The sequence below is a fragment of the Drosophila kikkawai genome, chromosome 2R (genome assembly GCF_030179895.1).
Source record: "Drosophila kikkawai strain 14028-0561.14 chromosome 2R, DkikHiC1v2, whole genome shotgun sequence".
Taxonomy (NCBI): domain Eukaryota; kingdom Metazoa; phylum Arthropoda; class Insecta; order Diptera; family Drosophilidae; genus Drosophila; species Drosophila kikkawai.
In genome coordinates this window covers 16,519,632-16,534,316 of record NC_091729.1, presented here as the reverse complement: position 1 = coordinate 16,534,316, position 14,685 = coordinate 16,519,632, and the positions used below count along the sequence as shown (strand labels likewise).

The window sequence follows — 14,685 nt, the reverse complement described above, 5'->3', positions numbered from 1 at the left end:
TAACAGACAGAAAACTCGTTTTTGGGTTCCATAAAATTAGGGGTACATATATGGGCTAACAGATGCATCGATTACTGATTGATTTAGCTTTATAAACAAAGATTGAACTTACATTTAAGCAAGCAAAAGGCTTAAAAAGGTAACACCTGTTAATTTATTATACCCTTGCAGGGTATTATAATTTCAGTCAGAAGTTTGCAACGCAGTGAAGGAGACGTTTCCGACCCAATAAAGTATATATATTCTTAATCAGCATCAACAGGGGAATCTTTCTAGATATGTCAGGAAGAAATCGATTTTTTGGCCATTTTTGCGAAATTTGATTAGGGGTTACATCATTAAAATTTTTGATTTTGACAAAAAATTGAATTTTCAAAATTTTTAAATGAAGTATGCAGATTTATTAACTGTAGAAAATCTTGCACAGAACAGTTTTCCGATTTAAAATTAATGCTCTTTTGGCCGAGTTATGATATTTTTAGTTTAAAAAAAATCAAGAAGTTTTTTAATATAAACAAGAAAGGAAGCTAACTTCGGCACGCCGAAGTTTGTATACCCTTGCAGATTGGTTTCGATGTTTATATTATAGATTTAAATGCTGAAAACACACACAAAACAGAGTTTCATTACATTTTACCTATACTTATTATGTTTACAGTTTGACAGTTACAGTTTTACATTCCCAGCTTTACATATTTTATACATTTACCGATCGCTTCTATGGCAGCTATATGATATAGTTGTCCGATTTTTATAAAATTTATACCAAAATTCCAGAATAATAAAAAAAGCTTATATCTGAGAGCAGATAATCATACGTTGAAAAACAACGAAGCTATACTTTTTATACCCTTGCAGGGTATTATAATTTCAGTCAGAAGTTTGCAACGCAGTAAAGGAGACCTTTCCCACCCTATAAAGTATATATATTCTTGATCAGCATCAACAGCTGAGTCGATCTAGTCATGTCCGTCCGTCCGCCTGTCCGTTTCTACGCAAACTAGTCCCTCAGTTTTAAAGCTATCTATGTATATGAAACTTGGCATATAGTCTTCTATATACTCTCACTGCTATATGTATCTGGACGGGGCGGATCGGACGACTATATCATATAACTGCCATACAATTGTTTGATAAATTTTGAGAACAAAAATTATTACTTGGCTGTTTGGTGAAATCAATGTGCAATTTTTTTGTGAAGGCGGCATTTATTTGGGATCGTTTGGGGAAAAATCTAATTATTTTGAAAGCAAAATCTAAATTTTTAAATTTTTTTTCTGAATTTCTAACATTTTTTTCGGATGTTTTACAATTCTTCTAAATTTTTAAGAAATTGTTCTAAATTTTTAAAATTATTCGGAATTTTAAAATTGTTTTTCTGAATTTTTAACATTTTTTAGATTTTTTATATTTATTTAAGAATTTTTTTAGAATTAAACAAATTTTTTTTAAATATTTTAACTGCCAAATTTGAATTTAACGACGATCAGTTTCAGTGTGCCCAGGTGCAGTTGTAAAATAACACCTAAAATTGGATTCAAAGGGTTTGAGTCTCCGCTAACTTGCGCCGGCTCCTAAATGGTTTGGAACTTGGACATTTTATAACAGTTTATACCAGTTTTCAGCTGCTTGCTGCTGATTTCTGTTCGCCTGTTACCCCAATTTGGAAAACTGGCAATTTGCTTGGAAATGTTCGGAAATTTGGATGGGCTGCTGTAGGGATGTTGTTGTAAAAAGGTTGTTGTTGCCATAAGCTGTTGTTGTCGGCAACAAATTGGTATAAATGCATAAAATGAAATATAACAGTTTATACCAATTATTATTTTTGCCCAAATGTTTTTATAACAGTTTATACCAGTTTTCAGTCGCTTGCTGCTGGTTTCTGTTCGCCTGTTACCCCAGTTTGGAAAGCGGCCAATTTGAATGAAAAGTTTTGCTCACTTGCTTCAGTGATGCTCATCTGCATCAGTGATGCTCATCTGCATCAGTGATGCTCATCTGGCTATATTTCAATATTGGAGGGCAATAAAGTCGGGCTTAATTGCAGTGGTGCGCATGTGGATCAGTGATGCTCATCTAGCTATTATGCATTATTGGGACAAAATGGCATCTCACTAACTACCAATGATGAGCATCACTGATCGAAGTGAGCATCATTGATGGAAGTGAGCATCACTGATGGAAGTGAGCATCACTGATGGAAGTGAGCATCACTGATGGAAGTGAGCATCACTGATGGAAGTGAGCATCACTGATGGAAGTGAGCATCACTGATGGAAGTGAGCATCACTGATGGATGTGAGCATCACTGCTGGAAGTGAGCATCACTGATGGAAGTGAGCATCACTGCTGGAAGTGAGCATCACTGCTGGAAGTGAGCATCACTGATGGAAGTGAGCATCACTGCTGGAAGTGAGCATCACTGATGGAAGTGAGCATCACTGATGGATGTGAGCATCACTGATGGAAGTGAGCATCACTGATGGAAGTGAGCAAAACTTTTCATTCAAATTGGCCGCTTTCCGAACTGGGGTAACAGGCGAACAGAAACCAGCAGCAAGCAACTGAAAACTGGTATAAACTGTTATAAAAACATTTGGGCAAAAATAATAATTGGTATAAACTGTTATATTTCATTTTATGCATATATACCAATTTGTTGCCGACAACAACAGCTTATGGCAACAACAACCTTTTTACAACAACATCCCTACAGCAGCCCATCCAAATTTCCGAACATTTCCAAGCAAATTGCCAGTTTCCCAAATTGGGGTAACAGGCGAACAGAAATCAGCAGCAAGCAGCTGAAAACTGGTATAAACTGTTATAAAATGTCCAAGTTCCAAACCATTTAGGAGCCGGCGCAAGTTAGCGGAGACTCAAACCTTTTGAATCCAAATTTAGGTGTTATTTTACAACTGCACCTGGGCACACTGAAACTGATCGTCGTTAAATTCAAATTCAAATTTGGCAGTTAAATTCAAATTTAGCAGTTTAAATATTTTAAAAAAATTTGTTTAATTCTAAAAAAATTCTTAAATAAATATAAAAAATCTAAAAAATGTTATAAATTCAGAAAAACAATTTTAAAATTCCGAAAAATTTTAAAAATTTAGAACAATTTTTTAAAAATTTAGAAGAATTGTAAAACATCCGAAAAAAATGTTAAAAATTCAGAAAACAAATTTAAAAATTTAGATTTTGCTTTCAAAATAATTATATTTTTCCCCAAACGATCCCAAATAAATGCCGCCTTCACAAAAAAATTGCACATTGATTTCACCAAACAGCCAAGTAATAATTTTTGTTCTCAAAATTTATCAAACAATTGTATGGCAGTTATATGATATAGTCGTCCGATCCGCCCCGTCCAGATACATATAGCAGTGAGAGTATATAGAAGACTATATGCCAAGTTTCATATACATAGATAGCTTTAAAACTGAGGGACTAGTTTGCGTAGAAACTTCTGCAAACTTCTGACTGAAATTACAATACCCTGCAAGGGTATAAAAATCCGATTTTATAATACAAAATAATATTTTTCTAAGTCAAGGAATCATTTCCGACCCCATAAACCATATATATTCTTGATCAGCATCAACAGGGGAATCTTTCTAGACATGTCAGGAAGAAATCGATTTTTTGGCCATTTTTGCGAAATTTGATAAGGGGTTACATCATTAAAATTAGCAAAAATGGCCAAAAATTTTGATTTCTTAAAATTTTAAATTTGGTATGCCGTTTATTTAAATTAATAAAAACTAACACAAAACTGCTTTCCGAATCGAAATTAATGCATTTTTAGCTTAGTTATGATATATTTTAATTGTTACCTGCAAGGGTATACAAACTTTGGCTGGCCAAAGTTAGCTTTCTTTCTTGTTTTTATTTAGTTTTAAGTGGATAATAGTTTATCAATCAATCTCACTCCTTAGCCCAAATGGGAGAGGGATGAGCTTAGATTATAAATATACTCTAGTCTTTTTATTTATTTCGTATTAATTTAAATATAAAAAGATTATTTATACAATATTATACACGTCCTCTGAAATACATAATTACTGTCTATTATATTAACCTTACCATATTTATATTTAATAATTATAATCACAATATTTAATAATCCATAATTTTCGCAGTCAACAAACTTCCTTGGCCTTTATTTTGAATTCAATTCAATTCAAATTTTTTGCATTTAAATTTCCTTCTAAACAGCTGATCGAGAAAACTTGTTCGCCAAAGGCAGCATAAATTTAATATGCCCCAGATTTTAATAGAGCCTAGAAAAGGCAACCTGAACACTTTTGGCCATTTGTCTTGGCCAGAACCCGGTTGCCAATGCAGATTAAATGGGTATCAAATTAGAAATTGAATGCCAAAAAGCGCGAACTCACAAAATCGAAGCCATAAAGATGAAATTTGTCGCCAGGCAGCTAATACAATACATTAAATTGTTTTTATTTTGCAATAACAAATATATGAGTAAGAGAACGAGTTGTGAACCAGTTCTAAATATTCCACAGCGCCACGTACCACCTGGGGTAACTCCCATCTGCAACACAAACACCTTTTAGATAGGCGAATGTATAGAATAGAGCCAGAAAAATAATTACCAGATGGAAAACTGAACAGTTTAGACTCATATAAAAATATTTCATAATTTTTTAGATTTTAAACTATGAGAAATCTATATAAGACTTGTAAATCTAAGAGTTACCCTTAGACCAAGGCGTTATAATATTTTGAGGTATTTGCAGCCTAAGAATTAGCTTGAGTCATGTCTCACCTGTGGAGAATCTATACAAATATTTGCCATTTTAATTAACTAAGAAATAAAGACATATTATTTTTGCTAACCAGAATGTAGCTATTGCTAACTGCATCTAATTAATGTGCAAATGTTAAGCTGCTTCTTAATAAATCCTTGCTTCCACCACAATTCGAGGGATGTAAATGAAGAGTTTGCTGCTCCTAAGTTTTCCTCAATAATGCGGTTTCCATTTGTCGGAAAATATGCTGCGGTGGCTTGACTCTGTAAATGTAATTAAGTAATTGCCACCAGGCACGTCACAGCTGAAGGGGGGAAAGTATTTTGCACAATTAACAGAATAGTTTATTGTTCGCACTTTCTGTTCTCTATAACTTTTCCCCCGACATTTAGCTGGTTCTTCAATATTTGTGCATTAGTTTGTTCCTTTCTTTATAAATATAATGAGCAGCGTCTGGCCAAGTGCAGCTGATATCTTTTTATGCAGTGAACAGATAGAAAACAACGCAGAGTCCTTCCAATTAATTAATAAAAAACTAAATGTAACAGCGTGTGAAAACACCAACTGACGCTATAATTCAATGTAAATATTTTGGAAAACCATCAGCCCAAAGTAGCCAGCATAATGGCCATCAAAGGTTGAATTAGTGAATTCAATTTGCTGCAGGTAATTGGCCACAAATAAAATGAATAGAAATACATCTGTGCTGACAGACCGCAGCACGCACAGTTTGGATTTGTGCACACGTTTCGAATAAACATTTGTCTATTGCCCCAACTATTTTGACAATAATTAAATGCTCATTTAAGACGGAATTGCCTCAGGCCGCACAGATACACACAGACACACATTGTGGCTGCCCAATCCCGCAAATGTGGATAAATAAGTACACTAATTAATAGGCGCTTTGATGCATAGTTTCTATTATTACAGGCTTTGTATTTGCTGTTTGTAAATGATCAATTTGATGCTAATTATGGAATCCATTTTGCGGACAGCCAACATTTGTTTGTTTGTTGATTAGAAATGAGTTGCGTTTTCGATTACATTGGTGTGAAGTGTTCCTCCGAGTGTCGAGCGGCCCCACTCAAGTGCCTCGCGGCATGGCAAGCAGCCTGCCGTTCCAGCTGGACAGCTCCTCCTCCACCTCCTCCCCGTCCGCTCGACTAGCCTCCACTCACTTGCCGAACTTCAAGCCAACTGAAAAGAGAGAAAATATAAAGAAAATGGACAGGTAAGAAAAAAAGAATTAATGAGAAATCTTATAATTAATAGGGTTGTAATTAAACAGGTTGCGTTCGCCTTTCTTACCTGCCGAACTGCGTGGATTCCTGAGCTTGGAGGGCTTCTTGCGCAACTCCGAGGGGCCCAAACCCAAGCCGCCGCTCGTTCCTGGTCCATGGGTGTCTATCTGCATGCTCTCATCACTGTCCGAGGCCTGGCTCTTCAGCACCTTCTTTAGATTAATGAGCTGCGGGGGTTGAATAATTTATTATAGTTTTCCAAAAACGGATTATAGCTTAGCTCACATCCTGCTCCACGCGCTCCTTGTTCAACAGTCTCTTGGATTTCTCGGCATTGGCATACTTGATCTGCATTTCAATGCAGTTGGAGACGCTGTCGCAGGAGTTGACCCACGCCTGGAGAGTCTCCACAATCTGACCCGTATAGCCGGGCGGAATATCCCGCCCCTGGGCGTAGTCCACCTCCAGAATGCGCGTGTTCTGGAACAGCTTTCCGTGAATAATGTCTGTGCAAGGGAAAAATGCCGAGAAAATAAGAAGTTTTCTAGAGTTTCAGTTGTCAACTTTCTTCTTCTGACTAATTGCCCAGAACGAACAGTGTCCAAAGTTGGCCAAAGTGTCGCCTCAAGTGGCAGTTCTGGAGTGCACTCAAAGTTGCCACAGAGAGCAACAAGTGTGGTACAGTTGCCACAAAAGCAACCCCATGAAACTCACACCGAGTGAGCACAAATACTTGACAGGAATATTGATATATGAAGCATTTTAACCAGCAAATAAAGACTGCAAAGGTATCTCAAAATAATTTGTAAATAAAACCATTTCTGCTTGTAAATTTTGTTGATTGGTTGATTGATTACATTCCTCTTAAACCCAAATAAAATCAACATTGTTGCAGTAAAACAGTTTTAAACTTTAAAATTTCGCAAAATCAACTCCAGAATTATTGATAATACCCCCAAACTCCTGCTCTCCACCAGCTCTTAACCAAAAAATACTCAATCAATCCCCCCTAATGATATCCATAAAAGTTAACGCAGCCAACGCTCCATCAATTAAACTGATTAGAAAATGGCTAGATGAGCGCAAATTCAACAGACCGCCGGAGATGGGAACAATTAAGTAAATGGATGGCTGCAGTTCCATAAATACACAATATACACATACACATATATACGCAACAAATCCCTCACCGCAAATTCCCAAAACGGTACCAAAAAACATTGCGGTGGCCAGAGACACGTCCGTTGTGTAATCGAAAACAAACGTTTTAACTTTTGTTTTTGGGATACTTTGCGGCCATACCAGTAAGCCGAGCAGTCGAGTGGCTTAGGGGGCGATTAGCTTTGTAGCCTCGCTCTCCGACTCCTGCTCCTGATCCTGTAACAGCTCGACTCCCACTCAATTGCCAAAATTCCGCCCAACGGGCCTAATCCACCAAATGCAATTTGATGCGACGAGGACGACGGTCGACAGCCAGAGTAGTTTGGGTAATTAATTTGAAATCGTTCGAAACACTTTGATACCGTTGTTGTCGCTCTGCTGGGATTAAAATTTATAACAGGCGGATTTGGGGAAACGTTTTCATCCGATGCTGACAGGATTGTGGACTGGTCCCTGGATGCAATGCTGCTCCTAGCCGGGAATGAACTATGGCCCCAGGCCCAAACTTTCCCGAGCTAAGCTAAGTGACAGTCCCAAGACTTTTGGCCATGACTTGGCCCAAGTTAAGTCTTTGAGCGCTTTTTGCCTTTGACTTTACGACCGCCTGCGTCCTTGAGCGGCTGCACAGGACCAGGACCAAGTTTCTGTGTTTATGGCGCACCGTCTTTGGTTCTTTAAGTCATAAATATTCACTCAAATATGCCGGGAATCTCCGCCCGAAGATTCAATTCCTTGCGATTCAGTTCGACAATTTGTCAAACACTTTTCTAATTAGCTCGAGGGGCCTGGCGCAAAAATGTTTATTGATTTGACGCCTTCAAGTGCGCCTCAGAATAATTGGAATTGGAAAACGTGGCGGAATTTCCGCATTCCACACTGCGGCCTAAGCCGCAAGTTCTGTAAAATTTGTGCGGCTTGCCGGCGTTGACATGTGTCTTGTATTTGCACCCATCTGAGCGCCTGCTGTCGCGTGCGTGAAATTCAACGCCAGAGCAATCAATCATGCTTACAGCGACGCCCGCAAAATTGCGCAAAAAGCTGTTGACGGACAGCACAGGATGAATGCACGGACCGGCGGCGGGCAGGAGGCGATGATGTCAAGCCGCCGCCGGCTGCGGTTCCGTGGATCTGCGGACTGCTGATGGAAATCAAATGGTTGCGGAGGCTATACTTCAAGGGATGAAACGCTGACTAAATGCATGGCCACTGACCACACAAAACAGAAACCACTGAAACCACCAACTGGTATGTCCTTTGGGAGACATAGACATCCCACCTTTAACTGTGGGATCTGCTTTAACATTCCGTTGCTTACTTAACCCTCTAAAAGAAGTCCCAAAGTCTCGCTCTCTTTTCGTATTTTGCACCTGTCTCTGACAGCTTTGGCAACTCGGCAGACAGCCCCCTTACCTGGCCCACATAAAATAGAAGTTATTAATTGAAAATTTACACAAAAAGCGAACGACAGCGGCAGGCAAGGACAATGCCACAGGACCAACTTGGTTGAAAGAGGCATGTCCGCCATATAGTGTTGCCCAGATAGCTAGATGTTAACCAAATTAAAAGTCTATGCAAGAACATTAAAGCGAACTTATGTTTAACTTATAATTATAAGTACTTAATGTCTTATTTAAACTTGTCTAAACCCTATCCAACTATAATATTCTCAATTTCATGATTGTTTTTGCTAATAAACCGCATTTTCTGTAGTCAACAGCTGCCACCCCTGGACCACACACACTCCGCCGATGACCGCAAGTAAGCGGGCTGGAAACTTCTGCCATCAATATGAGGTGGTGCACAGAGCTGCGGTAAAGTTTTCACCTAAAACTGACAAAGTGCTCGACACACCCACGCACTCGGCGCCCACGGAAAGTTTTCCCGGGCCAAGTTGGTAGTGCAGGCGCCGAAAGCGGTGCAATCAGAAACAGCAGCTGCAAAGTCCAAGGGTCCCAAAGGCTCCCCCCCGCGAGATGAGTCCTGATAGTCTAGGGGGAAGTACGCCGAAATTATCTGAGAGCTGCTATTGAGCTTTTGAGCAGGCAGCTTTGTGGCCAGGATGCCGGCGTTAGCGGTTTTTCAATTAGGTAAACGGGCTTGGCAATGCAACCGCTATGGAGCTGCCTGAAAGCCAAAATCTGTATGCTGTTAATTAACCGATTGCGAAAGGGGTTTCCCCCTTTTTTTCGACCCCAAAAAGTGTTATGTGAAAGTGCAAATGCGCTTAACCTTTTTCCATAAACCACGCGACACACAAATCATACTTCTCCCGCTTTCTGAATTGCAAATCCCCTACGAGAGCCGAAGAGCCGCTTTTGAGCACCCTGAATTATGCGAAACTTTCCTTTGACACACAAAAGAAGTTAAAGAACTTTACGCCCCCCCGAAAAAAATAAGGAAAAACTACAATAAAGCCGGCACATTCCGCGACACATTCTGCAACACACAAAAATACCAAAAAAATACAACAAAAAAAAAAAGAAAACCTACACACACATGCCAACCGATGGGTGGAAATAGAGGGAAAACTCGGCAAGGCTGCTTTGCTGGGGTTCATGAAAATGTTTTGCTTATTTTCTTGGGCTTCTCCGAATTCTGCTACTTTTGCCAAGGCAGCTGGGGAAATATTTTGAAAGTTGTAAGGAAATTAAAAACCACGTAGCTGACAGGGAACAGTATCTGGAAATGGAATGCTAGCGCAGCCCAGGCAGTTATCCTTGGAGGATGGGTGCCTTGAATGCAGGCGAACTAGCTGCATGTCTATAGAATTTTTCTCGGGGGAATGCCTTCGCTCCTCTTTATTGGGGCACGTTCTATCCTTTACTTTCACGGAACTTGGACAAACTAACTTGCAAAAGAAAATAATCAGGCGAGGTCAGGTGTTAAAATTGGAAACTTGTCGCTGGTTTCTGAACTATAATTGAATCGGGTTTCGCTAGATTTGAGGGTATTATTTTTGCAATCAGCCGGGAATGTACATAATTCTTTTGTGAGCCGAATCAATCACAATCCAGGACGCTAATGGAACCAGTCGAAATAAATTTCAAGCGAATTTCAATTAAAGAAGGCATTTAATTACCATATTCCCAGACCAGACGCCGCCCCGCGAGACAAATGATGCTCTAATGGGATGACCTGGAATCGCGGACAAGGAGAACCTCCATCCGCCTGCCTCCGGCTAATGGCGGCCCCGTTTCCAGCTCCACCGCGCAACTACATTAAATTGCGATGTCAGATTACGGCGCCTAATAGAACGCAATGATTTCGCATTCCGGCGGGCATCAGCATCTGGCACTTGGCCTCCCTGCCACTCCCAGTGATGCCCTAATGATGGCTATCATAACATAAATCTTGGCCGGTGCGGGGGGGAATTTATTTGTCTGTTCATCGCATGGATTTGGAAAGCAATTAGAGGAGGGTGGCCAGGTGAGGAAGCCCCCCTACACGGGATGTAGTCCTAGCTGCTCCTGGGGAAATGTTATTTATGGGACAGATGGCGTTGAGTTGTCACTTTATTTGCTTGGATAATGGACGGCGATGGGTCCATTAAAAACTGCTGAACGCTATTTGCTTTCTGGTCCCGCCCTGAAATATGTTTTTGGCCTTGTTTGGTTCTATACTTCAAGTGGACACTTGTCGGGCACCGCTTAAAACCCCAAACACTAACCAAAAATTCCCCTGAAGGGCTCTCTGGCCCACCCCTGCTTCTGTTTGTTTTCGCTTTTGGCCATAGATCTAAGGCTAAAGCTCAAAAATCAACAGCACGAACCAGCTTAGCACCACATTCGGGGCTGAGAAGTGGGCTTACACGCTCTCTCAGCTCGCCAGCTTGCCAGTTTGCAGCTCCCCGATGTTTGGGCCCCGGCTTCCGGGTGTTGCGTTTGATTTACGGCTTTGAGCAGATATGCAGAACGAGTCCGGAAGTACAAGTGGAAATTGTGTAAAATATGCAGCTCCCAGTGCCAGCGCAATATGATTGATTCGGCCGAGGATTCAAGGCTGGCAAGAGGATTCACAACAGCGTACAACGTGCCATTACCAATATTGGGCAGAAATAGTAGAGGTCCCTCGGTTTGGTTACAAGAAAGGAAGCTCATTTCGGGAAGCCGAAAATGGTATACCCTTACAGTTTGGAAATGGATCAGGGGTTCAGCCCCCTTTAGTCAAGAAGGTATTCATTTCAATTTGGAAAGCACATTGGTTTTTTATGGGTTGGCAAAACAGCCAATTGACTTTAAAATGTAACAACAAATTTAATTTTGAAAATGGAGTAAATTTAGGTTTTCCCTTTATGATATTTTTTTACTTTGTTGATTAATATTAAGATTAAAATAATGACGAATCTAAATATACGAAACAACTTTTGTAATAATTATATTTTCTGGCCTTCATAAGCTTTAAGGAAGATTTAAAATATTCGCTCTCTATTAATTTAAATCGATTTTTTATATGACCTTTTTTCGGGAAAATCGAAACTTAAAAATTCCATTACTAAGCCAAAAATACATTAAATTCTATTCGGAATACTGGACTATGCTAGTTTTGTCTAGGTTAACAAATCTTCATACTAAATTTTAAAATTTAAGAAATTAAAATTTTCATCCATTTTTTACAATTTTGACGATGTAACCCCTTATAAAATTTTGAAAAAAATTAAAAGAAAAAAATTTCTTCCGGGAATGGCTAGAAAAATTGCCCTGTTTATGCTGAACAAGAATATATATGATTTATAGGTTCGCAAATTACTTCTTCATTAAATAAAATATAAATTAAAATATCATAAGCAAAAAATAGATCAAATTCCAATCGTAAAGTTTGTTTTTTATACTTTTAAAAAACTAAATATTTAATTTTAATTTTAAAACTCAAAATTTTTGTAAATTTTTATTAATTTTGACAATTTCAACCCCTTTTGATATGTTGGTAAAACATAGACATGGCTAGATAGACTTGGCTGTTGAGACTGATGATATATATGGTTTATGAGGTCGTACATGACTCCTTTACTGTTTTGCAAGCTTCTAACTAAAATTATAAAACCCTGCAGGGGTATAAAATTTTGTAAAAACATTCAAATTTCAAAGCATTGACACAAAACTATTAAAAATACAATTATTAAAAGATTATCTTTCATAACAATTGGTACTTCCAAACTCAAACTTTAATATTCTTCAATCTGTAATCCCCCAAAAAAAGCAGCTTCAAAATAAATGTGCTCGAAATGAAAGCCCTCTCAATAGCCAGCCAACTTTTTTATGTGGCAATTAGGGAAGTTCGACTGTGCAAGGTCGGCGAGGCATGATTTCAGAAAGGAAATCATCGAGGCAAAAGTGTTCATCCAGCTGACGACGTCGAGGCTGGCGAGAAAAAAAAAAGAGGCAGTTTGCCCCGCAGGAACGAGCGAGGAGAAGCAACTGGTGGCGGAACATCGGAACGAGTGGCTTAATGAATCTGGCCCAGGACTCGGCCTCCTGCTTTCTACCTCCTCGTCCCAATTGTGTTCGTTTGCCAGGATGCGCCAGCTGTCGCGGCTAATCAAGTGCACTGCCCCAAGCGGGTGGTGGTTGCTGGGCGGTTGGGTGGTGCTAGGCAGACGAGACTCTGCGAGCGGAGCTGCTTTCACAGCTGCTGGGCTCTAGGCGCCGATGCAAAAGCGCTCAAAAATGCTAATTGAAGACCGAAGGAGTCGCAAATGACTCGGTGGGAAATGGGGAAAATTAGCATTTGATTTAATTATGCAAAAATATAAAGGGAAAGTGTGGAGCCGAGTGACTTGTAGGATAGACGCGAAAGTGGGGAACAGCCTCCGCACTCTGCTTTGACAATAATATGTGACACTCTCGTGTCTTGTTATTTTGATTGAGTTAAAATTAAGAAAATATAGATAATAAGCGTACAAGTAAGTGTTGAATGTATCAGAAAACGTTCTAAATACTTAAAAAACCTTTAAAACTCGACTGAAATCTTTGTAAAAGCTTTCCAGATACTATATTCCCTACCAGACACAATCTCAACTCTCCTTAAATCAAAACTGACTCAATATACAACAAATTACAAACAATAAAAGCACCTCTCGAGGAGCATTAACAGAAAAAACCCTTCTCAATTCAACCCACTCACCTGCATAGATGGCCTCGATGATAATGTCCTCCAAATGACGCACGTTATCAATGTCCAGTTCGCTGAGCAGCAGGGCGTAGGGGATGCTCTTGGCCTTAATGGCCAGGGAGACGATGGTCAGGTGCTGCAGCTTCTTCTGCATGGCGGGACTGAGTTCTATGAACCTTTCCGGCTGTGTGCGGTACTCCTTGTAGGTGCCATAAGCGAACAAGTTCAGGGTCTCCAAATATTTGGCATCTGGTCCATCCTTCAGCTGTGTTTTTGGAATACACCGAGATATAACAAAGCGCAGTTGGATATCTATGCAAAACAAACCTGCGCCACGGAGGGTTCTGCCAGTAATTCGCCGAAAACAAAGACATTTGGGGCCTCCAGAGCCTGGCGAATCACGTCGAGCAGTGCGGCGCCATTTGCCGACTTGGCCAGCACGCAGAACTTTTCCAGGAAGGTCTCCTTGCTCTTGCTAGGTTCCTCGTTGCCGAGCAGCATGTCCTGCGTCATTTTTGGTTCAGAAACTCAGAAACTGTCTTAATTTACGCTGTTTTTCCGGATTGTTTTGTTTTTGCAAAGATATTGGCGAGCAGTGTGACCGTGGGTCAATTAGCAAAATAAACCAAAACGCTTGGTAGCTTAGCCGGTGTAAGCGAGTCTGGTCACACTAGGCTATAACGGTATCAAAGCTAAATGCTATGAAACTTGGCGGCACATTTGAATTTGATAAAATCGAGCTAAATATTTCCTTTTAGCAGTTCACCTGGCGTAGGCTTACTTTAATTCAACCTTTTCCCCTATTATCATTATGTTCATTATTATTTCATACTCTTTAGGGACTTTAAATCCCTAACTCCTTTGTTTTTACAGACACAGCCCAACACATTTACACGCACCTTGCAAAATGCTTCCACATTATGCTCAAATTGTGGTATCCTCATTTTAAAACACTTTTCGCACCACATTCGCCCTGCAAACACACACAGCCACGCCCCACCCGGGGGCATTGGGCGGTGGAAATGAGGGGAAAACGTAAAAAAACCAAGAAAAAAGAGAAAGGGATGAGCCTTAAGAAAATATATTCCTTGAGCCACTTTCGGCTGCCAAAACTTTGCGCCAGCCACACTTGTTAATATTGCTTCGGGGGGGGAAGGGGGCGGCGAGAGAGAATATAAAAAAGGCGCAGGGTCAAAGTTGAAAACCCTTTATCGTGTCTGGTGGGTTGGCCACCACCCCTCCGTATGGGATTCGCCTGCTCATCGATTATGAAAAGTTAACTAAAGGTCAGGGCCCTTTGGGGAAAACACGCTGAGCGAGATCTCCGGAAAAAAAGGTGAGCTTTAAAGCCACTTTGTCAGTTTTCGGGAACAGCAGAATACCACACTGTATCCATTATC

At 40.0% G+C, this 14,685-nt stretch overlaps 1 protein-coding gene across 1 annotated transcript; it reads right to left on the bottom strand.

Annotated features, from left to right (window-relative positions):
* Positions 1-5,667: 5,667 nt before the first annotated feature.
* Positions 5,668-13,888, bottom strand: CSN7 (COP9 signalosome subunit 7). The gene is made up of 5 exons (XM_017161358.3): positions 13,613-13,888; positions 13,298-13,550; positions 6,302-6,522; positions 6,084-6,243; positions 5,668-5,972 (listed from the first exon to the last, which is right to left on the bottom strand). Exons 1-5 carry the CDS (start codon positions 13,796-13,798, stop codon positions 5,950-5,952), a joined length of 843 nt encoding a protein of 280 aa, XP_017016847.1. The 5' UTR covers positions 13,799-13,888; the 3' UTR covers positions 5,668-5,949.
* Between the last annotated feature and the right edge of the window lie 797 nt (positions 13,889-14,685).

Excerpts from the sequence above, each read along its gene's own strand:
- CSN7 (XM_017161358.3), bottom strand. The coding sequence starts at position 13,798 with ATGACGCAGGACATGCTGCTCGGCAACGAGGAACCTAGCAAGAGCAAG. Across the intron at positions 6,523-13,297 it reads CATCGAGGCCATCTATGCAG|ACATTATTCACGGAAAGCTG; the intron begins GTGAGTGGGTTG and ends TCCCTTGCACAG. Across the intron at positions 6,244-6,301 it reads AGGAGCGCGTGGAGCAGGAT|CTCATTAATCTAAAGAAGGT; the intron begins GTGAGCTAAGCT and ends CAACCCCCGCAG.